The sequence below is a fragment of the Dipteris shenzhenensis genome, chromosome 5 (assembly GCF_047967505.1).
Source record: "Dipteris shenzhenensis isolate YYH24624 ecotype China chromosome 5, Dip_SZ_1.0, whole genome shotgun sequence".
Classification (NCBI taxonomy): Eukaryota; Viridiplantae; Streptophyta; class Polypodiopsida; order Gleicheniales; family Dipteridaceae; genus Dipteris; species Dipteris shenzhenensis.
In genome coordinates, this window is record NC_141600.1 from 32,530,743 (window position 1) to 32,556,767 (window position 26,025).

Genomic DNA, 26,025 nt, shown 5'->3' on the forward strand with positions numbered 1-26,025 from the left:
TAGCCAACCATGATGCATTTGCGTGACTTCGCATCCAATTTCCTGCGATGATCATCATGTATGTGGGCATATGCTGTGCAACCAAATATGCGAAGATTCCCAATGCGTGGCTTGTGTCCAGTGAATGCTTCATAAGGAGTCATACCTTGTATCGGTTTGGTAGGAAGCCGATTAAGTAAATAGTTTGATGTAGCTATTGCTTCTACCCAATATTGATTCGGAAGATGCTTTTCACTAAGCATTGCTCTAGCACTGTCTACTAAAGTCCCATTCTTCCTTTCAGCTATTGCATTCTACTGAGGAATATTTGCACTTGTGAATTGTCTTCGAATGCCATGATTTTTGCAAAAGTTCATGAATGCTGAAGACGTATTCACCTCCTCTGTCTGATCTCATGACCTTGATTTTTTTGCCTGTTTGGTTTTCTACCATGGCTTTGAATTCTTGAAATCTGGAAAAGACTTTAGATTTCTCTTTCAGAAAGTAGACCCAACAATATCTGTTGTAGTCATCGATGAAGGTCAAGTAATAAAGTGAACCATTGATTCTGCGGGTCTGGGCATAACCCCATACATCTGTATGTATCAAATCAAGAATACCTCATGCATGAGAGGTACTTCTGACAAAGTTGGTTCGCTTTTGTTTACCAAAGCAGCATGCTTCACAAACTTTTCCAAGAAATTATAGCTTCGGAATCCCAATTGCCATATTCTGAATCCTGAGATCTAATAAGTACTTGAAGTTGACATGACCATATCTCTTGTGCCATTTTGCAGATAGTGGCATCTATTGCATTTGAGTGGACATGGCATGCTTATCTGGTACTGTAGCTAGCATTCTGTATAAGCATCCTTCCTTGACACCTTTTGTTACTAGCTGACATCTTTTAGATTTGTCTTTGATAGTGCATTCATCACCGTCGAAGATGACTTTGTAGTTGTGTTCCGTCATTTGACCTACTGACAAAAGGTTCTTGTTGAGCTTTGGAACATAGAGCACATCTTTGACTAATCCTTTTGTACCAGTGAAATTGTTCATAGGAATAACACCTGTCCCTTGAACTAGATTCGGTGTATTGTCTACTGTGTAGATGACATTTTTCTATCCTTCTAATGATTTCATCTCTGTGAACCATTCCTGATGATTTGTCATATGAGATGATGCACTGCTATTGATGTACTGAGGATCCTGTTCCACTTGGTTGACTTGATAGCTGAAATCCTCTTTGGGATTGAAATCAATGTCTAGGTGCATTGTATCAGTTTGATGCAATTCCTTGCTTGCAAGAAACATATTTCCATGTTCATTTGCAAAATGACTATGACTAGAATGTCCACCACGATGATTTCCTCTTCCTTGAGAATTCCCTCGATTACTGTTGGATTGACTGCCTTGGTCGTATTCCTCCTTGCAACCATCTCTTTCATAGTGTCCAAACTTGTGACAGTAGTTGCACTGAATGTTTGACACATTGGTGGATGCATTCCCTCGTCCTTGGAATCTTCCTTGATTGGAATGATTTCCTCTTTGCTGATTTTGATTTTGCTGAGGATGATGCTGATGCTGATGCTAATTTTGTTGATGATGACTACTTTTCTGATATGATCTACCTCTGTTTCTGCCTTTGCCTCTGCTTCTGTCTAAAGCTGTGAATGCCTGATCATTAGAATGACCTTTACGTGCTTGAATGGCCTAAGTCCTAAGTTCTTCACCAAGTAGAATTGATTGAAGTACTTCTAATGTTGGAATTTGCCATTGGATGGCAATACTCTAGACTAGATTCTCGTATCCCTCTCCTAGTCCATTCAGAATGACTTGAACCATTTCTGCGGGGTTCATAGTCTCTCCTGCTGCTGCAAGTTGATTATTGTAGTCTTTTATGCGGAGTACATAAGCATGACCGGTTTCACTACTGTTGCAGAAACTCTGGTTGATCTGGTTTCTCAGGGTGAGAATCCTGGATGTGTTCTTGAACTCGTAGAGAGCGGCAAAAATATCCCATGCTTCTTTTGATGTCTTGACTGTGTTGAGCTGTCGTAGCATGACATCTTGCACATTCTGCTTGATCAGGTGATAGGCATACTTGTCTTTCTTATCCCATTTTGCTTGAGCTCGGGCAATGGCAGGATCTACTAATGGTGCGAAAATTGTTTGTGTAGATGTAGATCCCGATGTAGATTCCATTACTGGTGTTGTAACAACAGATGGAGTAGAGCTACTGGTGGCTGGCTCGGCCAATGGTCTAGGTGTAGATCCATCAACATACTCCCATTTGTCCTGAAGCACAAGAATGGCCTCCATTCGGTATTTCCATTTACCGTAATTGGAGTTGTCTAACTTAGCAGATGCCTCCAGATTGAGGTTGCTAGTCGACATGGTGCAAGAAATGTACTCAAAAGTGTCGTGAAGATCTCTGTATGAATCAACTACAAATACATTGAATATGCCAAGTGAAATCTCTGAACCCTCGGTGAAGATAGAACTACAGTATATAAAATCTGATATGTATTACAAGGCTTGTGGCAATGATGCCGGGAATAGCAAAGAGGCTTTACAAGGTTGAAAATGATGTGCACCATGCCGTAAGATAGCCAAATAGGCTTTACGATGGTGGCATGTGTGTGTGAAATCAAATGCTATCTGCCCACTGAATCAATCTGCAATGCCTCTGAACTCTGAAGTCTACTCACTAAACTGATGAACGTAAGGTTTCAGGTAATGTAATGATGTGAAACCGTATGTGAGTATATGGACTGACTTCGAGTAGGTACTAGTCGGGAATTTCGGGCATGGCTTAGATTGGTAACTTGGGAAAATTCAAAGCATCCCCTCTATGGCGATCGAGTCTACTCTGATCTAGATCTAAACCAACTATCAATTGATGAAAGAACAACAAATAATTCCTTTTCTTTTGTTCTTTTCAAGTGCTGGGTCAGATGCATCGATGTAGAGGCAAATGTGCGTGAAGGAAGTGGTTTTGTCGACGAGGCTCAAATGTGAGTGTAACTTGCGCCAAAATATGTGCATGATATGACAAACGTGTAGAGCATGAAAAAACGAGCGACTTTCCTTTTTGGAGCGCCCTCAAATTCTTCCTGGATCAAGAGATTCGACTTGATCTATGTGGAGGGACAAAAGGAGTGCAAGTGGTGCTTAATGATGATGTGTCACTGTGAGTCACATGCAGTGATGATGTGGCACTATGCTTAGTAAGAGGTGTGCCTATGAGGCCCTATGCTGAGGTGACAGAAGTGGTCACATGCAGTGAACTATGTGTGCTTGCAGAGGGATAATTGTGCCTGTTAAGGGACTGCCATGTGGCAATGATGAGGTGGTAGGTGAGGTGGCATTGATGAGGTGGCTTGCTAATGTGGCACTACTTAGGTGGTAAATAAGGATTGCCACATGGCAAAATTTTAAACAAAGACCAAACCCAAGATCCACTGACGTAACCCGGGTCAAAGCCTATCTGCTATATGTGTCAAGTGACTGACCACTGGTGGCTAACCAAACCTAGGGTTGCTGACCAACCCTATCTGCCACGTGGCTTTTCCACGTGTCAGAAGAGCTTGGCTATGGTTGCAGAGGTAGGCTCTGTGGAGAAGGGCGACGGAATCAATGATGGAGATCAGGGTTATCTGAGGAGCTTTGAGTAGCATGTGTTGTGAAGTGCTGTGAGGATGTTCCTATGGAATTTTGGACTGCCTTGCTTGGGATGCTCGTTGTAGTTCGTCAGTTAGGCTATATGGGAGAAAAGCTCATTGTAATTCGTAGGTTTCGAAGCTGTAGTGGCATCGCTGCTGTAGTCTTGGAAGAGCCGAGGCGAAGGAGAGGTAGTGTGAGGCTACCTATACCAACCGGCCGAGATCGACCTTGCAGTTGGAGGAGTCAGCTGAGAGTCCGAGACTCTGGTTGGAAGAGAATTGGAGTCACGAGACTTGCTATGAGCTTCTATTGAATAGCACTTTGGCATCACTATGAGTTGTTGGAGTGGCTTGGCGGCCCAGGAGTTGAAGGTGCAAGAGGTTGTCGTTGAGGTGGCATCGTCGTGCATGGAAGGCACCTTTCCTTGTTGTTTATTGGAGTCAAACCACGGGAGATCGATGTAGTTGATGGCTAGGCATTCGGTGGAGGATAGGGCCATTGTAGGTAATGAGCAGGCTATGTAATGAGCACTGGCTCTATGCTCGCTGAAGCTAATTGTAGGTGGTGCTGGCTCGTTGGTGAGGGAGTCACTGCTGGAGAAGCTCTCTTGGTGCTGCTTTGGAGGCCCACTTGGAGATCATCGTTATTATGCAAAGTCAGCTTTAGAGCGGCGTTGGAGGTTGAGAAGCCATCATTGGTTGTTGTAGAGGCTTGCAGCAAGCGTAGAAGCTTTGTGATTAGGGAGTCTTTTGTTGGAGAGAGGCTAGAGTAGGAGATGCAAATGGTGCATCTATAGATCCGCAGGCTTGTGGTAGCACATGGAGAGGATGTTGATGCTCTTGTTGAAAATCTCAAAGCTCTCTCTCTTGGAAAACTATCACAGATCTCTCTCACAAAAATAGATCTCTAAAGGGAATGAACTCTCTCTTTCACAAAGTCTCTCAACAGAAGAGATGTCTCTCACTATGAAGAACCACTCACTCTCACAGAAGAATGAACGGAAATTCCTCTCAAATGGATGGAAATTCCTCTCAATGGAAGTGAAGGATAGGATCTCACAATCACTCAAGAGAACTCTCAATCTCACAATCTCTCAATCAGTCTCAAGAATCGAAATGCCTCAGCGGAAGGCAAGGGAGCTCTGATACCATGACAAAATATGAAGAGGGGAGAGGAGAAGAGTGGAGATGAGGAGAGAGGGCACAGCTAGAGAGCACACCACAAATGACTAACTGTACACTAGATTTAGTTGAAAAAATAGAATATATACAAACCCTTTTAGGGTTAGGGTTAGGGGATCTAACCCTTTCCTTTATAGCACTCTATAAGGTTAGTGCTATGCACATATGATCACGTGATGGTGCTATGCACACATGATCACATGATGTTGAGCGTGAACTCTCAACATGATGGAATGTAATGCTCAGCCCTTCTTCGATTCCCCAGAATCATCATCTTGAGGGAAGGCCTACTTCATGATGTTGATCTTGAGGGAAGGTGTTGAGAGTTCACGCTCAACATCATGTGATCATGTGTGCATAGCACCATCACGTGATCATATGTGCATAGCACTAACCTTAGATTCTAGGGAATCGAAGAAGGGCTGAGCATTACATTCCATCAATTAGTATTGTTCAGATGTTTGTTAGAGACAACATTTGACACTGTAATAGACTCTAAATGAAGCCAAATTAGCACTAAATAGTGCTAAATAGAGTCATAGTACTAAATATTACACCGGGGACTTGATAAGTTCATAGTATAGACCATATTTTAGATTTATTTGTCATTCCTTACATTCTTTAGTACTAAATAATACTATTTGTTGTTTGAAGTTAGTTATTATAGAGAGATATACCATATGACTAAATAGAGTGACTAACTTAGTATTGTTTAGTATTGTGTGATGTTTGAAATCAGTCATAATAGAGGTAGGACTTCATAGTTGTTCTCTTCCTTGGAGTAACCCTTTGTTGATGATTGATTTGCAGGTAGAATTCTTATTCACAAGCTTGCACAAGCACTATTAGTACTAATTAGTAGTACTTGTAACAGAAGTCCAAACTATTTTCAGCTATCCCAAGAGAGCTATCAACTCTAGCTCTACTTGGTAGGGCTGAAAATTGTCTGGATCTCCTTTGCAGCCCTGCTATAAGTACTAAATAGTATTGTTTGCTGTTTGACATCAGTTATTATGACTAAATACTTCTTATGACTTAATGTACTAAATAGTATTGTTTGTTGTTTGACATCAATTATTATGACTAAATTCAATACTTCTTATGACTTCATGTAATATTTAGTACTAATTAGTAGTGTGTGATGTTTAAAATCATTCATAATAGAGATAGGACTTTGTAGTTGTTCTCTTCCTTGCACTTACCCTACTACTAGTACTTGCAGCCTTGCTACTACTAGAACTTACTAGTATTTATTTTAGTACTTAGTACTATTTTTGTTCGAGTCCAGAGCTAATTAGTACTAAACATTACTATTTACTCATAAACAATACTCTATTCGTACTAAAAAGTACTAGTTTATCATAAGCAATTTTAAATAGTACTAAATACTAAATAGCTTGTCATAAACAGTACTAAATAGTTTATTATAAATAGTACTAAGTACTAAATAGTTTATCATAAATAGTACTAAATAGCCTTATAGTCCTACTACTAGTACTTACTAGTATTTATTTAAGTACTTAATATTATTCAATACTATTTTGTTTTGCTACTTACACAAAAATTTTATTGACGATTGGTTTTGCAGGAAAAAGTCATCCTGAATTTCTAGGAGCAACATCCTTCCATAGACATTGGTTTTCATTATTTTCACAATCTAAAGCCCTATTTCATTTAAAAACTAAGGGAAAGGAATACTTATTGTATTTACCATACAAGAATAGACTTGTTCAGACAAGCAGTAAATTCCCTGAGACAGAATATTGTACCATTGCATGGAAATATGTGTGACTGCTTATGCAAGGTTTGTATGCCCCAAGGGGAAGAAACGTGTGTTGCCCACACTAGCAGTTCTTCTATGTGGTGCTTTCAGTTGTTGACTTTGTAGAGAACTATACATTCAAAGTGCAAAATGAGGTTCAATCAATGCATTGGCATAATGACTACGTTACCATCTTAGTTCATATTTGCTATTGGAAGGACAAGCGAGATTAAAAGGCAAGCCATCTTTTACATTTCAAATGACAAAGAACATGACACACTATTTGTGCAGCATTGCTTTATGCTCCACCATCAATGGTTGGTGTCTAAAGGCTTGAAGTTTAAAAGACACTGGGTTTGGTCAGATGGGGTAGCATCTCAGTTCAAGGCCGCTCACCCATTTTACTTTGTGTAAGGTAAGACATTGGACACTACCCCTTTTATTTCCTACATCATGCTAAAGATGTTGGATATTTTAAAGTGAAATATATAGCATATTTTTTCTATTGTTTGTTATGCTAGGTATTGCTCTTTGACTGGCATTCGGATGATGTGGAGCTTTTTGGGTGGCAGTCATGGCAAGGGAGAACATGATGGGGCTGGTGCAATCATAAACTGTGCACTAACTAGTGAGCAATTGGATGTAAATGGTGCAAAGCTACATAATGCACACGATGTTGTGGAATGGTTGGCATGGAAGATGGGAGATTATTCTAAACAAAGCCTCTTTGTGGAAGTAAAGGTTGGTGATGTTGATAGGTCTTAAGTACAGAACTGCCACACCATCAAAGGAAGTCACTCAACACACTGCATTGGGTTTCAATAACAAAGATCCCACACAAGCCTTGTTTAGACATTTATCATGCTTTTGTTAATTCTGCATGGATAAACATGGGATAGGTGCACCAATTTATCTCATGCAAATCCATGGACCTTGAACATGCTGGAGCCCATCAATGGACAGACTTCATCAGACCTGGAGCAAGAAGATGTAACATGTGCAATTAGGAAAGACCAACTAGCAGAGATGCTTTAAATGGGTGACCATTTTGTAGTACTATGGACCCCTACAAATAAAGATAATGAGGACTATTATGTGGTGCTATTCTCAAAAAAAAAAACAATCCTCTCAAAACAAGTGATGGATGGCTAGAGCAATGTTTAGTGTTTTCAACATTGGAGATGAAGTGGTATATAGAATCTTTTATGCAAAAGCAATTATTCCTTACTAAAAGATGCACCTCTTGCTATAGTGCATGATGATGCAATGTTGGCAATAAAGTTTGAAATGTTGTAGGTAAAGCATAATGTTAAAGGCCAGAGAACAATGTATCATGTCCCCAAGGAGGTGCACGAATGAATCTTGGCAAACATTTCGTTTTAAGAACTATTGCTTGAATTTCAAGACAACTAGATGTAGATTTAAATTTGAGAGTTTGCTTCCATTTTGTACCTTGTTTTGTATTGTTGCCATTTTGGGAATATTTTTTTGCAGTGCAATGATGCAATAAGAGGTAAGTTTCATTCCAAAAGTGATAAGTGCATCATGATTGGGTATGTATACAAATATAGAATTTATAAGCTAAACAAGATTGCAACTCATAAAATGTTTGCTTCCCATGATGTGGTGTGTGTCGTGTTTGATGAGAAAGTAAAGCAAGTTACTTTCCATGGCTATGAGGAACCAGATGGAAAAGTTGGTGACAATGCTAGAGATGTAGATTTGCAGACATCCATAAAATGTGGAATATTTGATGACATGCTACCTACCATGAGCAAGAGCGGTTGATGAAATGAGGGAGCATCTCATAAACATTCTGCAAATTATTAGCTAGAGAATTCATTTGATGGTTAGTATGATTAAGAACATGCCAAGATGGGTAAAGAAATTGGTGGGTGAAGCAGAGAGCATTACCAAGGACATGAAGCCTAGAAGACTACAAACAAGTTTTCATGTCATCCTACATGTCTTCTCCATCAGAGCTGGCATGCAACTTAGGCTTTAGGCCTGGTATAATCTCAGTTGCCTCAGTGAGCTTTTCATTGCTATCTGTGTCTATGACCTTGTGCTTTTTATGCAAGTCTTGCATGTCACCGCATGCTTCTTCTTCCTCTATAATACCATCCAAGTGCTACATGTTATCTTATTTTGCCAAAGCTTTGGCCATCAGATTAAATATCAAGATGCAAAAGTGGATAAGAGAAGAGTCGAAAGGCTTCATTCAGCAGTGCCACATCCTGGAGGCAATTCTCATGCTTTGGGAAGGACTAGAGCTTGCCGAGGAAACACATCAAGATATATCCTTCCTCGAAGTAGAATTTGATAAAGCCTACGACAGGATGGAATGGGGCTTTATCCTTTCATCTCTTCAGGACATGGGAGTAGGCCTCAGCTTCATAGCTCATGTAGAGGTCCTTCTTTTCTAGGCCAGAGGAAAGATTTAGATTAACGGTAAGGTTTCCCCATCCTTTGCATTAAAAAGGTCCATTAGACAAGGATGCCCTCTAGCATCCTTACTTTTTGCTATTGCAGCAGATGCACTTGGATGGCTCATTTAGGACAAGGCTGACAATGGAACCCTAAAAGGAATACAAGTGGAAGAAGGGAGACAAATCATATGTCAACAATTTGCTAATGATACCAACCTGACCCCCCCCCCCACAACGATGAGCAATCAGTGGCTGATGTTTTGGAATGCCTAAAGGTTTTTTTTCTAGCCTCAGGCTCCGGAATAAACCACAAAAAAATAGGCATATACGGTTCCAAGAATCCACCTCCCTAGCTACTTTGTGATACAGTATGCCAAGTTATAAGAGAAAGAGAAATTTTCAAACTTCTTGGTATCCCTACGGGTTTAGATGCTCGCTAAATGATCGATGGGATTGGGTAATAGATAAAGCAAAGGATAAACTCAATACATATATGGCTTCAATTTCCTCTCTTTTTTTGTCAAATAGGGACAGTTGTGTGGCTCAAAATTACTAACCTTGATCACCTTGCCCTAACTAGCATGTACAAATTTAGGTTTTAGTTTTTTTTTGTTAGGTTGTCAATTAGGGCCGAGTGCATGGCTTGCAATTGTTGGTCTTAATCACATTATCCTAACAAATGGTTAGAGAGAGATGACATAAATTTTGGTGTGCAGTGTGTACACACACATGCGCACGTCAAGGCCTCCAACCAACTCTAGCAAGAAGAAATTTTATACTAAAACACTACATCTATCCCTCGATCCTTTATTTTATCTCCTGCCTAAACTCCAACCAAAAAGAGAATGGGAAAAATCAACAGTCTTTTTCGGTCCCTCCTGTTGGGGGGGACACTAACCATCACAAGATGGCCAAGGTTAAATGAAAAGTGTGCATGATGCCCAAAGAAGTAGGAGGGTTGGGGATTGTGAATATTGAGAGGTTAGGAGCAAGATTCATGAATCAATTGGATAACTAAGGCATTTCAAGATCTTGACTCAATCTAGGCTACCTTAGTTCTTTGCAAACTTAGAAAAGTCAGACTCAAAAGATGCAAACACTAGAAAAATATCCCCTTTGAGGTTGCACTGCTGGGTAATGAAACTTGTATTGCCAAAGGGTCAAAACTCTAGAAGGGAATATGGCAAGCATGGGAGTCAATGCACCCATATATCAAGTGGAAGGGATTCTCACAAGAAAGACGAGTACCTTCTATAGTCAAGACTCAGTATGGTTACCCATAATCTAGCCAAAAGCATGGGTAAGCAATGAGGACCTAAAAGGAGCACTTATACTTAACAAGAAGGGAATAAGAATCTGGGGGGATTTGTGGAACCGAGAGCATGGAACCTAGATGGAAGATGGAAGCTTGATAGCCATGTGTCTTCTTTATTCACATCAAGAGAATTGGATGGCTCTCAATAAAAGAAAAGTGCTTTTGACACAACATTTGGTGTATGCATAGAGCCAAAGATCATCAAAGAGGTCTCAAGGAGCTTGGAGGCATCAAAAGTCTTGCATTAATGCTTTTGGTGGAGGTTATCATGATGGCTCAACATTTTGAGCCAAGGAGCTTTCACAACTCCTCATGGTCCTTATAGCCACTTATAAGGTTCTTCATAGATTTGTCACAATAGCCGAGGCACCTAATGCTATGCATCTTAGCACTTTGTAGAAGGGCTTGGGCATCTTCCCCATCCCCAACAAGACCTTTGCAAGCTATTTGCGATAGTCTCCCTCGGCCTCACAAGGTGCCAATGTCTTTTGTGTGCTTCAATGGTGACAATAGTTGTATCAATATTGCACCCACCCTTGCATCAAATCATTTAGTGCTTGATTTTAGCATGATAGCCATGATTTTAGCATTATAACCAAGGATATTTAATATTCAAAAAGCTTTAAATATGTAATAGCCTCTAAGCTCCTCCTTATGGCTACATTACATCACTATCACCTAGTTCAATGGAACCAATATCCTCCTTAACTCAACACTTTTGAAGCCTCTCCGAAGGAACATACATAGCTTGAATCTCTAGATAAAGTTTTTGTGAGTCCCTAGCTCATAGGAGACCAACAAATTCTCTAGAGAAAAAGAAACATGTGGCTAAATCATATCACCACCATTCAACGTAGCAAGATAAAGGATCAACATGGTTGTCACACGTAGCTCTTATCTTGTTGCATCCTTCTTTGGTTGCCATGTAAAAGTTAGTGCCATATCAACATGCCACAATCACCATTTCCATGTCAACATCATATCTGGTACCACATCATCATAACATGTATTATAGTGACATTTCATCATAGTCACCTTAACTTAGCATTGTGACATGGGGTCCTTGTATAGAAGGAAGAATATAGAGGCAAAGGAGGTATGTGTTTTTTTGTGAAGATGCATACAATATCTCAAATGCAGTCCTGAAGATGTTTTTTTTGTGAAGATGCATATTTTGTATACAATACCTCAAATGCAGTCCTAATGTGACTTTCCTTCTTTGAATTGCCACTGTAGACAATGTTAATGGAGACACAGAAGATGATCTACAACACCTGGGTGAAGATGATCTACAGCACTTGGATGAAGATAGGCTGCAGCACTTTGGCTTGTGCTCAGCATGGTCAGTGGCATCCAGTTTTTTATCTTTTCTTTGGGAGTCTGCAAACTGAAGAAGGCACTTTATGGGCTGAAACAGGCCCCATGAGTGTGGTACCAGCGAATTGATTCCTACTTTCTATAAACCAGGTCCTTTTGGTATTAGTTTGATCATCCCTATGTTAATTCTTGGATCCAAGAATCCTTTTTCTTTTGAGTCTTGCCAGGGCACCATTAGGCGAGGGCCCACAGTGTCCTAGAACACCTGGTAAAACTCCACTGGGAGTCCATCCTCCCCAGGTGTCTTTCCTTTTGCCATAACATTAGTTACTTCTTTTAATTCCTCAAGAATAAGGTCTATATCTAGGTACTGGCAATTAAAGGGGGAAACCCACTTAATTCTAGTCTATCTACTACCAGCGTTCTCTAGCTCTAAGCTTTTTGGTTCAGAGGATCTCAGTGTCTCCAACAAGAGTTTGAAAGTGGGACAAGAGTAGTAACATGATCTCATTAGGATTTTGCACGAGCTTCCCGTCTTTCTGTAAGGCATTTAAACTTTGCTTAGCGTGTTTCTTTCGGAGGCTTCTGAACATTTCTTCATTGGCCCTGTCACTTTTTCCTTCTCGGCACTCTCTTGTATAGATTTTGACTTGTCTTGCTTCAATTTCTACCTCCACTTTCAAGTTGTTTCTTGCACTTCTTAGTTGTGTCTGTCCCTAAGATGAATTGTCACCCTCAAGCCTCTTGACCTGGTCTTCTAGGGCTTGTTGCTTCTTGAGCCTATGGCTTTATCTGATCTTCGTTTAATTTCTTTCAAGAAGCAACTTGTGTGCTCTGTGGCTCTCACTCATTTGTATGCCATACTAGCTATTCCACAGGACGCCTTTTGCCAAATTTTTGCAAACATACGGTAGTTGAAAGAAAAAAGGGTTTGCTTTGAACCAGGATCGAAATCTCATCCCTTCTTCCTTGTCTAGGGGAATTAGCACTAGTTTATGGTTAGAGAAGGGAAGGGACAATAGAGCGCTCGCCTTACGACAACGAGCATCATCCAAGAGTCTTCTAGAGAAGTAGGCTCTGTCCAACCGAGTTTTTCTATGGTTCTGCCCTAGCTGATTGTTAGTCCAGGTGAAAGTGGTGTCTTATGAACCGTCACTCAAGAAAGCTTGATCTTTTAGGTTGTTCCAAGCTGTCAACTCACTCCCTCTTAGAACATTGCCTAGCCCATTCCATCTATCTCTTCTACTTTTGACCATGTTGAAATCCCCCAAGAGGATAGTGTTGTCTTGCTGAATTTGCCATCCCACGAGTACTCTATCTCTAACGGCATTAGGAGCATAGACCGAGAAGACCTGACATGCTAGTTGGGGTGCGTGAAGTGAATCCCTATTCCATTTTGTCCCAAGGTGGTTAAGACCCCTCCTACAGCCTAAGACAGGTGCTTGGCAACTCCCAACACTACCCCCCCTATACCCTCTTTGTGATCTGAATGCAAAACCACACTCTCTTGTCGTGAATCTAACTCAATTGCCACCTTAGCTTTGGTCCCCCAATTTTGACTTCCTGGATGGTTGAGCCCTCTACCACGGATCCATCTTCTAAGAATTACTGGTCTAAGGTCGTTTGATAATCCTTGAACATTTAAACTTAGGAAAGAGAAATTTTCTTGTTTCTACATCATTGGGTATTGCTTTTGTTTCTTTTCTTCTTGAAATTAACATGTGGCACTACAGTAAAGCCTCTTGAAAGCCTTCTCTTTTCTCTCTCTATAGAGCTTGGGTCTTTGGGCTTCTCGCTTGGTGGTGCCGATTGCAATCTTTGCCTTTCAACCTGTATAGACTTACTCCCTTTCACCAAAGTGAAGGGGGGATCATCTCTATCCAAGGCTTCATGTTCTGCTCATTCTAGTTGAGCTTCAAAATCCTGAGTGTTTTCTATGAACTCTTCTTCCTCTCAGCTATCTATTGGCTTTTCCTCAATGGTCGCTCTCATGTCTACTTGGTCTACTTGATTTTCTTTTCTGACTTCCCTCCACTGAACTTTATCCTTTCCGTGATTCTTGGTTTTTGGTTTCGCTAAAGGGCCTTCTTCTTCTACTTGCACATTCAGGGGGGGGGGGGGGGGGGGGGGACTAGGTGTCTCTGTGCTTTCTTTCCTACAGTTGTTCTTGGAAGGATAGTCTTTGTTGAAGTGTCCTCCTAGGCCACAAAGGAAACAGGAGTTGGGGATGTTCTTGTAAAAGACTTTCTGGATCAACTCTGCTTCATCTTCATAATGTGTGTGTGCGTGCGTGCGTCGATTGCACAAGCCGTTCTAGTTAACTTTAGAAAAGCTTTGATGTTGAGCCATTGCCTTTCATGGGTATTCAATAAGAGATGACCTCCTCGTAGAATTAAAAACTATAAGATCCCTTTCCATAATGTGTGTGTGCGTTCGTGTGTGTGTGTGTGTGCGCATGCACGAAGGCGAGCGCGCATGCACCAACGTGCACATGTGTGCATGTGTGTACATGCAAATGGCACACATGCATGTAGGGGTGGGGGGATTACTTGCTTCTTGTGGCCCTAAACATGACAGTGGAAACAATTATTCTTCTTGATGTACTTCATACGTGTCAACCTGTCCATCATACCATTATTGTCCTTCATTGCCCAATTTCTTTTTTGTCCATAGTGGCCATTCCCATTTTCAACGTTCTTCCTATTCGTGGATCTACAATCACTGGAAAAGGTGAATCTTTGGTACTTCTTGAGGGAAACGTTGGGTCCTTGACCCTTGCTCATGAGCTTAAAATTATGAGCAAGCTCATACACAACCAACAAAAGATAGTTGACTTTCTTCGCTACCTTCTTCTACAACTAAATAGCCACTAGGTGAAATGCTTCGTACACATTAGGTTCCCGAGTCATCTCAAAGAACTAATCTTGAAGACGGTCGATCTCGTGTGGGGACGGAATGCAGATGTCCATGAATTTTTCTCAATCGTACCTAGCTACTTCCATATTTGTATTGTAACAGTCAATGCCCACTTGTGCCACAAAGTGATGACTTCAACTAGCAAGTGGATAGAGCAAGCTCATACACAGCTCATAACCCTTAAGCCTGACAATTCAAACATACCACTGGATGTTCGTGTTTGATCTAAGGCCATGAAGAAGAATGTCAACTTTCTTTTTGTGTCCTATACTAAATTGCCACTTGTGTTCAATGGTTTGCATAATCATTGACCAACTCATGAGGTCCTTAAAGAATTGTGCATGGAGATGATCCATGTAGTGCAGCCATTAGAATCCAAATGTCATTGATGAACTCTTCCCAATCATATCTAGCGAGTTCCATATTTGCATTGTAATTGACTGCATGCTACCTATGCCATCGAATGATGGCTTCACTTAACAAGTGAATAGAGGCAAGGATGCACATCTCACTGTCCTCTATATGAAGCAAAGAAAACTAGCTTTTATACTAATTAGCTTCCATGAGGACTTGCTCTGATGCTTTGTTGTTGACCAAATATAGGAGTAATGCTTGATCACTCTCTTCCTTTGCTCTTCTTGAAGGCAACGTTGGGTCCTTGACCCTTGCTCATGAGCTCAAAATTATGAGCAAGCTCATACACAACCAACAAAAGATGGTTGACTTTCTTCACTACCTTCTTCTACAACAAAATAGCCCCTAGGTGAAATGCTTCATACACACATTAGGTCCCCGAGTCATCTCAAAGAACTAATCTTGAAGACGGTCGATCTAGTGGGGGGACGGAATGCAGATGTCCTTCATGAATTTTTCTCAATCGTACCTAGCTACTTCCATATTTGTATTGTAACAGTCAAAGCCCACTTGTCCCACAAAGTGACGACTTCAACTAGTAAGTGGATAGAGCAAGCTCATACACAATTCATAACCCTTAAGCCTGACAATTCAAACATACCACTAGATGTTCATGTTCGATCTAAGGCCATGAAGAAGACTGTCAACTTTCTTTTCGTGTCCTATACTAAATTGCCACTTGTGTTCAATGGTTTGCATAATCATTGACCAACTCATGAGGTCCTCAAAGAACTGTGCATGGAGATGATCCATGTAGTGCAGCCATTAGAATCCAAATGTCATTGATGAACTCTCCCAATCATATCTGGCGAGTTCCATATTTGCATTGTAATTGGCTGCATGCTACCTATGCCATCGAATGATGGCTTCACTTGACAAGTGAATAGAGGCAAGGATGCACCTCTCATTGTCCTCTATAAGAAGCAAAGAAAACTAGCTTTTATACTAATTAGCTTCCATGAGGACTTGCTTTGATGCTTTGTTGTTGACCAAACATAGGAGTAATGCTTGATCACTCTCTTCCTTTGCTTTGTGAACCTCATGGTTCTCTACTTCCTTGGCCTCCTAAGCCCCATGCTTTGTTAGGGCAATCCTTCTCTTCCTTAGCCTCCCCTCCCAATACTAACTCTCTAAGGCGTCTCAAAGGCATAAGACTCACATGCCAAGGGTCTGTTGCATTTCGATTTGCACCATGGCTGACATCATGGCCAACATGGTGGATAGTGCAGTGGGTGCTTTCATTGGTGCTCCACCAATGGGTCACTTGCAGGTCTGAACACCATGTTGCCACCTTGACTAGAATTTGAGGCCATCTCAATGCTCGTGGGTGGTTACTTTGCCAACGTGTCATAACCATACATTGCAAGACCCTTCTATTGATGTTGCACATTTGGAAGATGACATGGCATATAGCTACTTGACTTATTGTATGGGTGGAGCTTCTATTTCAGTCTGGTTGGGCAGCGTATATTCAGATCTCTCTCTCTCTCTCTCTCTCTCTCTCTCTCTCTCTCTCTCTCAACTATCCTTGAGGTTGAGATTTCTTCCACTGTTATGCTGCATGCAAGGGTGAATTATATTGCGCACATATTGCGCACATGCTTTTTTCTGTTCTTCTCTCTCCCCGTTACATGTGCTTCTCTTTGACCACTTAGGCTATTAGCTCTTCACTAGCAACCCAATTGAACTCATAAAACTGCTACAATTCCCACTATTGTCGGAAAAGTCTCCTACACTGAGAAGAAAAAGTACTTAAAGATCTACACCTACTACCATTGTTATCAACACTTACCCTTTTTGAGAGTCTAAGCTCGCTCTACTCTTTAGCAAATATTGGAAATGGAGACCTATCAATTTCAATACATTCAAAATGCTATCAGTTGAGATGTTATGTCTCCAGAATTTTTCCTGCATAGAGGTGGGTTAAAATCAGAATATAGCATTGTACTTTCAATCAGATCAATAGAGACTTGAGGAAAAACAAAACTCTTCCTTGATCCTGAAATTAGTCCAGATTTGGATAACAGATAGCATCCTTTGATATAGAAAAACTGTTTAAAAAGCTCCCCAACACTCTGACATTTCTGTGGCACCAGGGAGCTGATACAACTTACTATTGGCCTGTTGCAGCAAGTAGGTGTTTCAGCTCTAAATTTTTTTGCTTGAAATTAACACGAGAAGGCCATTCGCAAGCATAAAAGTTGCTAAAATTTCTCAAATGAAGTGATTTAGCAGGTCAGAATAGCGATTCTATTCCCCAATAAAACCCAGAAAACATATATGCTCTGCCCCTAAACAGAAAAGAAGTCTTTATACTCCTAGCCAGAAAAGCATGGATAACAGCAATCAAATGCCAAACACAAATTTCATGAGTCAAAGAAAGTTGTGGAATTGTAACCTCAACGTAGAGGAACAGGCCACGTAGCAGTATTAAAGATTGTGCTCATAAGAACTTTCATAAAAGCAAACAGTAAACTACACAGGTTAATTATTCAGCCCAGTCCACAAGCTACATGCTGTATGTGTTTTACTTTATCCTCAATGACAACTATGTCGGTACAGGTGGCAGCACTTGTTCATGTTGCATCACTGAATTGGAATTACTGCCACCATCTTTATTAGGAATAACACCAGCATGCTTTATGGCTGCAGTTCTTCGTTTGCTTTGAATGAAACGCACGTATTCTGCAATAACAAGATGAAGCTTTGGTGCTGGCTTAGAAGCTGCTGTAGCAACAGCAAGGTTTGCTTTCCTCACGGACCTTGTGGTTTGCTTTTGCAAATGAGCTGAGCAGAATGAGGGCACTGCTGCCCTTAGCACCGGCTTCCCACATGTGACTGATCCACTTTGGCCACTGCAAACCATGCACTTTTTTATCTCTCTCTCTCTCTCTCTCTCTCTCTCTCTCACACACACACTCACAAACACGCACCACACATATACACCCTGGTTACTTCCTGCAGCAAGGAAATTGCTGAAGATTGAGTTTGTTAAAGTCATCAATCAAGCACGGCCAATAGGAGGATGCCATTGTTAGTGGCTACAGAATACTGACCATGATCTGTTGATTTCCTCAGTCTTTAATGCAACAATGCATCTTTACCCTCCAAAAAAAAGCCATGGTGCAGCTTTATCCCGAGAGTTGTTAGCACTTAGCCTTGGTATGGCCTTATAGGCTAGTTGAAACTAGTCCTAGTAAACCAGTCGACTTCGAGGCCATGTATTGGCCACTCTTGTACTTTCTTCATTATCCATTTGCAAGTACTCTTAGTTCCTTCAGCTGTTGTTTGCTCTCTTGCATTCCATTGCTCCCCGCACCCAACAGTGGTATCAGAGCAGGTTTTCTTGCTCCTACCTGCCTCCCCCCGTGCTCGTTGCTCAGCCTACCTTCCTCTCAAGGAATCAAACGTGACAGGTGAAGACAGGAGCCGACCCGATGTGTCACAAAGGGTGGGAGTGCCTTCTGTTTGTATGCTTCAGGCCTTAGTCCGATATTTGGGCATTGTGCAAAGTAGCAAAAGCAGTTTCAGCCTCCTTGCTGTTAGGAAGAAACCTTCATGATGAGGCTCATCATGTTCCAAGGTTAAGAGGGCTTGAAAAACCCAAAAGTTATATTGGCTACTTGCTCATTTATGTTGGTAAATGCTGTTTGGTGCAAGCCCACCCGACAGTTGTGGAGGGCGGAGGCTGTATGTGGGCATGGTCTCCAAGTGTTAACAAATGTGTGGAAAAGCCAGCATGTCGGTGATCTTTCTCGTGGCGATGCGTGGCTCCTATAAGCTTGCAGCAACGATCATATTCTCTCTCTATTTGTCTAGGATGCGAGCCTGTGTGATCTCTATAGATGAGAATCAACATAGTTCTCTAGTGTGGATTGTTGAGCAGCTGCTCCAAGTCGTAGGGTTCCTAGTCGTCTGTGTCATGGTCTTTTGTAGCCAACAAACTCAGTAGAGGTGAGGCGTGTCCGTCCTAATTGTGTGAGTCAATTTAATAAACTGGTTCATCATTCGGAATGACATATGTTTCCACTTTCGCCATCTTACTATTGTTTCAAATATCATTGAGGGAGTGAGAGTTGTGTGAGCTTCAGTAGAAAGTTGATCTTTTTACTGTTGTGAGACATTAAAACCATCATCATCTTTGATTCATCCAAATTAATGGTTATGTATTTCGTCTTAAGTAAGAACAAGACATAGCTTGCTCTTAAAATTGGTATCAGAGCATCCGTCCTACCTGTGTTTTTTTACTGAAGTCCTTCGTGGTCGTCAGAGAGATCTCCAAGCTGAATGAATGTGAGCATCTACGAATTCTTCTCTATACAAATAATCAAGTTGTAGCCATGGACTCCATGAAGAAAACAATGTCGTCAGTGCATCATTGCTCTTGCATCCCACAAGCATTGGCAAATAAGCCAGCTGGACATTAAGACCGCTTTCCTTCATGCCACATGGTGATTTACTAGAAAAGATCTGTCACCCAAACTCTAGGATTTGAGATCGCAGGTTTTGAAAATCAAGTATGCCAGCTGAAAAGGCCCTCTATGATTTGAAGCAAGCACCGTGGGCATGGTATGCCAAGATACGTTCTTTTTTGCTATGCCTGGGCTTTCAAAACAGCCCTACAAAGGGCACTCTATATATCCAAAAGAGTGAACCAGAATTTCTCATTTTAATTCTCTAAGTGGATGACATGCTTGTCACTCGACCTGATACACAAAAAATAGCAGATTTCAAGGCATATTTGCAGAAATCATTTGTAATGTCAGATATGGGCAGGTTGCACTACTATTTGGGCATCCAGTTTGCTAATATTGAGCAAGGCATAAGGATGAGTCGATTAAAATATATTGGACAACTCTTGCAGCCGAGGATTATAAGCCAATTTCTACTCCAATGGAATCAGGCCTCCGTTTGTCCTCCAAGGATGGGATTGCCCGTGTTTCATGCAAGGCCCATGCACTATCTTTATGTTCAAGAGCGACTGTCAACTAGAGATCTACAATTGTCCTACCCTCCCACGGAGGATAACTTAGCAGATCTCTTCACAAAGGCTCTACCACGACCCAAGTTTGAGGCTTTTTGGCATGCCTTACAACTTGGTAGCATTTATTACGTGATCTTGATCTCCCTATACTATCCTAGGTTGCTATATCCATCTTGGACAAACATGTGCAACCATGATAAAGTTTCCAAGTATACCTAAGATGAATTCAAGATACTTCACCCATACCATGGAGGGGGATTTGTAAGCACTTCGCCTTAGTCCTGGTCAATCAGTTGACTTAGTCAGCTAGTTGACTTTGGGACATATATTAGCCACGCTTGTACTTTCTTCATTATCCATTTGCAACTACTCCCAATTCCTTGAGCTGTTGTTTGTTGTCTTGCATTCCATTGCTCCCCGCACCCAACAAGAGGGAATGATAGTGAAAACTCTATTGATCAACATGAAATCAAAAGACAGGCAAAATCTTTGCTCGGGCTTGTACCCCAAGTGTTTGTAGTCTTGCCTCTTTTAAGGAAGTCTTGGGTTGAGCCTTGAGGCCTCCCAGGATACCTAGCGTAACTTATTAGCTATGTGGATACTTGTAGGTTGTAATATCCATACGTGGGTCTTCGCCGACAATTGTGCAAGACTTCATCCCATCTAGCTCAACTTTCACTAATCGGCTTGTGACTTTTGACCTTCATACACCTTTCACTACAGCCAAAGAAGTGCCAAGGAACACTCAACTTTAGCATCAAACTTTAACGGGCATCACCAATGTCTTCTATTGGAAATACAAGGTCACCTCCCCATTTGTAAGCCCCCAATTGACGAGAGCGTGGGGGAAGTGGACCTAGGGTTAGGGTTGCCACATGGGCATCTAATTGGATGCCATGTGGGCAATACACCCAAAGAGAAAAATAAAGAGAGGGGGATGCCACATGCGTAGTGCAGGCTCACCAAACCGAAAGGATGCAAAGAGTGGAGCAAGGAGTGAAAGCCGTCACATCAACTACGAATGAAATGAAAGTACCAAGTACAATAAAAGGGAACCCTATGACCTAGTGTCCTAGTGGTACCACTAGTACTAGGTGTCATAAGACACTAAAAGTACTAGGTGACCTAAGTGCCAATAACTAAAGCTACATGGCACATACCAGGGCCCAGAGGGTATCAATACGACCGGGAGAAGATGGCCTACAAACCCCCCTCCATGATATGGGCTGAAGTATTCTGAAAATGTCTCAGAATACCTGGTATTTTCTGGTCATGGTGGCACATGTTCATCCCAAGAAATATAGCCACCTATGAATGTACAAGGCATGTCAGATCATGTAACAAAGGGAACCATGTGTAAAGCCTGTCGAAAGACTTCGAACTTGGGATGAGGAAGTGCCTTTGTAAACATATCTGCTATGTTGTCCTCTGTGGGAAGGTAGGACCACTCTCTGTCTCCTACTGACAACCGCTCTCGAACATAATGATAGTGAATCTCAATGTGCTTGGTACGCGCATGAAACACTGGATTACGCGCAATGGCCAAAGCACTCTGGCTGTCAGTGTAGACCATAGTGGAGGATGTCTGGCGAATACCAATATCTGTAAGTAACTGTCGAAGCCAGACACACTCCACTGTAGCGGTGAAGGGTGGCCTCATACCTGGATGTGGTGCTTCTTGCTGAGCCAAGAGATACATGAACTGCCAAGCAAAAAATAATTACCGGTATGTGACACTCTGGTGTCGGAACAACTTGCCCAATCACTATCCGTGTAAGCATGCATGGTAAGTGAACCCTGATCACCATAGAAGAGAGCTAAATCCTGAGTGTCTCTGAGATATCTGAAGACTCTTTTCACTGCCGCCAATACTGTGAACTGGGCATGTGCATGAACCTGCTGAGCTGGGATACTGCATATTGTAAGTCAGGTCTAGTGTGGCACAAGTAAATGAGATATCCAATAGCCTGCTGGTAAAGAATGATATCACATGGTGGGCTCCCAACATGAGCTGAAAATTTGAAGCCAAGGCCCACTGGAGTAGAGATTGTCTTACTGAAAACGATCAAGGAGCTGTCCAATATACTTGGACTGTGACATCATAATACCCCCCTCAACATGAGCAAACTGAATGCCCAAATAATAGTGCAGCTGTCCCATGTCTGACATTTCAAAAGCTTGCTGCAAATCAGCCTTGAAAGCTGCAATGCGCTAAGTATTAGGGCTAGTGATCAGCATGTCTTCCACATATAAAATCAGATCCACTCCCACAAACATAAAGAGTGGGCTCTGTGGGACTATTCTGAAAACCAAGGGACAAGTAGTGTGCATGAATTTTAGCATACCATGCCCTGGGAGCCTGCTTCAATCCATGAAGTGCTTTTCTCAGCCGGCATACCTTGTTTTCAGAGCCAACAACCTCAAATCTAGGAGGTTGGGTCACATAAACTTCTTCCTGCAGATCCCCATGAAGAAAGGCAGTCTTGATGTCAAGCTGGTGTACTTGCCAATGGTGATGGGCTGCAATGACAATGACACATCTGATAGTAGTAATCCTAGAAGTGGGAGCAAAGGTCTCCTCAAAGTCAATGCCTTGTTGTTGGGCATATCCTTTTGCAACAAGACTTTATATCAATCTATGTTGCCATCAGATTTTCTTTTTAATTTGTAGACCCACCGGGTACCAATGGCATGCTTGCCAGGAGGTAGATCTACTAATTCCCATGTGTCATTGTTGGCAATAGATGTTAGCTCAGCTCTCGTTGCATCCATCCACTCTTTGCTGTTAAAGGCATCTTTATGGCACAAAGGCTCTTCATTGCAAGCTGTAGCAAGGAGTGCAAAATCCAAAAAGTGACCATGCATCTGTCTATTCCCTGATCTTGTCCAAGCAACAAGAGGTTGGTCTTGTTTGCTGTCCCTCCATGTGTCAAGAATCCATCTAGGAACTTACCTTTCTTCAATCACTGCATCATGAATATTGGGATCATTTTGTGCTGGAAGAGGAACCTACAAATCAGCATGGGGTGCTGACTGATCGTTGCTTGTTGGAGGGCCTGCAAAAGGCTCATGTTGCTGGTCAAAGTCCCCTCCTGAGGGGAGAAGAGGTAACCAAGAGTCAAAGGCATCAAACATGTCAACTTCTAGCTTAGCTTTGCAGTCCACAAGAGGAGAAGCTGAATGTTCAGCAAAGATTGCATCTCTACTGACAATAATCTTCCCAGTATTTGGTTGGTACAACCAATACCCTCTGCTCTCTTGGCTGTAACCAATGAATATGCATTTGATTGCCTTATCATCAAGCTTATGTCTCAGCTGAGATGGTACATGTACATATGCAAGAAACCCAAAAACTCTCATGTGTGAAAATGAAGGCTTCCTGCCTTTCCATGCTTCATAAGGTGTAACAGTCCTCAATGCCCTTGTAGGTGATCTATTCAGCACATAGTTGGCACAGATCACTGCATCAAGCCAAAATTTATTGGGCAAGGACTTGGCCTTAAGCATGCATCTGGCCATCTCCATAGTAGACCTATTCTTTCTTTCAGGAACAGGATTATGCTAAGGAGTGTAAGTAGTAGTGCATGAGTGAACAATGCCCTGTGAAGACAAAAATGCATCAAACTCCTTTGACATATACTCTCCCCCCCTATCTATGTTGAGGGTGACAAGCTTGCTTCCTGATTCATTCTCAACCATATTCAGTACCTCTGAAAGCATGAGAACGCTTCAGATTTGACTTTTAAAGCATATACCCAACAATATCTTGTGAAGTCATCAATTAGAGTTATGAAATATTTGTACCCTCCAATGGCATTTGTCCTCATTGGGCTACAGACATCACTGTGCACTAGCTGCAATTTCCTTTGTGAGAATTTTGAACAATCTTTTTGAAAAGGAAACCGATGCATCTTACCCAAAAGACAACCCTCACACACATGTTTGGAAACTGTGTGAGTTTGAGGTGCAACATTTGCCATGCCCTGTGAATGTAACTTGGCAAGAGCTCTATAATTTAGATGACCCGCATGTGGACTTATCTATTGGGGATGAAACTTTGGACGGGCTCTTAGGCTACCCTAGACCTACATCCACACAAGATTTGGTCTCTCATGCCAAAGATGAGTTTCAGCAAGCTGTGAATCTGAGATAGCAAATGCTTCAATAGAAAGTGCAGCTGAGTGATAATCAAGGTGATAAAGCCCCTTTTTTAAAGTGCCCGTGAGAACTATGGCACTGTCATCACGAAGATCATATACTAGGCATCCGTATCCATCAAATATCACTCTAAAACCTCAAGTGGCAATTGCTTAATTGAAATCAGGTTGACTTCAATTCCAGGCACAAAGAGAACATTTGTCAAAGTGGCTTGAAATGGATGTGAGCTGCACGTCGCCAATTCCTTCGGTAGCATAGGAAGCATTATTAGCACATGTGACAGTCCCCCCTCAAGGTGCATTAGCCAAGGAATGAAAAGCCTGTCTGCAAGAGGTTACGTGCTTGGAAGCACCACTATCAAAATACCAAGACTGAGCATTATTAGCAGAAAAGAATGCATCAACTTTGGAGGGATCAAAAGAGCAATGGACAGCCCATGCCCAATCATCCTGGAAATTTATTGGGCAAAGACTTGGCCTTAAGCATGCATCTAGCCATCTCCATTGTGGACCTGTTTTTCCTTTCAGAAACAGGCTTCTGCTGAGAAGTGTAAGGAGTAGTACATGAGTGAATAATGCCCCGTGAAGACAAAAATGCATCAAACTCCTTTGACATATACTCGCCCCCCCTATCTGTGTTGAGGGTGACAAGCTTGCATCCTGATTCATTCTCAACCATATTCAGCAACCTTTGAAAGCATAAGAAAACTTCAGATTTGGCTTCTAAAGGATATATCCAGCAATATCTTGTGAAATCATCAATGAGAGTCATGAAATATTTGTACCCTCCAATAGCATTTGTCCTCATTGGGCCACACACATCACTGTGCACTAGCTGCAATTTCCTTTGTGAGAGTTTTGGACAATTCTTTTGAAAAGGAAATCGATGCATCTTACCCAAAAGACAACCCTCACGCACATGTTTGGAAACTGTGTAAGTCTGAGGTACATCATTTGCCATCTGCTGTGAATGTAGCTTTGCAAGAGCTCTATAATTGAGATGGCCCATTCTCTCATGCCAAAGATGAGTTTCAGCAAGCTGTGAATCTGAAACAGCCAATGCTTCAATAGAAAGTGCAACTGAGTGATGATCAAGGTGATAAAGCCCCTTTTGCAAAGTGCCAGTGAGAACTATGGCACTATCATCACGAAGATTTTAAACTAGGCATCTATAGCCATCAAAAATAACTCTGAAACCTAAAGTGGCAATTGCTGAAATTGAAATCAAGTTGACTTCAATTCTAGGCACAAAAACATTTGTCAAAGTAACAAGATGGCTTGAAATGGATGTGAGCTGCACATCTCCGATTCCTTTTACAGCATATGAAGCATTATTAGCACATGTGACAATCCCTCCTCAAGGTGCATCAGCTAAAGAATGAAACAACTGTCTGCAAGATGTGACATGCTTGGAAGCACCACTATCAAAGTACCAGGACTGAGCATCATTAGCAGTAAAGAATGCATCAGCTTTGGAGGGATCAAATGAGCAATGGACAGCCCATGCCCAATCATCCTGAAGAGCATGTGCATGTGAAGCATCTTCTAGCTCATGGGATTCAATAGCATGAGAGGCATTAACTGTCAATCCTACTTTCTTTTTCTCCGAAGCAATGCGCTTCCTGCATTCTGAAATGTAATGTCCACGCTTGCGACAATAGTTGCATCTTTTCTTCTTTGACTTATCTGCTGTATTTTTAGATGCATGGGAGGAATTGCAGCTGCTATGCACAGATTTTGGCTTGCCCATAGGCTTGAAAGCCTTGCCTCCTCCTATCTGCTGTGAAGCAAATGCATGATCAGGAATAATGGCTTGTCTATTAGCTCTACTTTGCTCTTCCTGCAAAAGCAAAGTAGCTAGCTGATCAAAAGAATAGTGGTCTGGATTACCCATGGGCACTAATT

The 26,025-nt window shown here is 41.7% G+C and overlaps 1 protein-coding gene across 2 annotated transcripts in view; it reads right to left on the minus strand.

The window, feature by feature from the left end:
* Positions 1-17,287: 17,287 nt before the first annotated feature.
* Positions 17,288-26,025, minus strand: part of LOC147901905 (uncharacterized) — a 28,611-nt gene continuing 19,873 nt past the window's right edge. For both annotated transcript variants that reach the window (XM_087374758.1, XM_087374760.1), the window contains one exon: positions 17,288-17,834. In XM_087374758.1, coding sequence (XP_087230884.1) covers positions 17,528-17,834 — 307 coding nt within the window. In that variant the 3' untranslated portion in view covers positions 17,288-17,527. The remainder of the gene's footprint in view (positions 17,835-26,025) is intronic.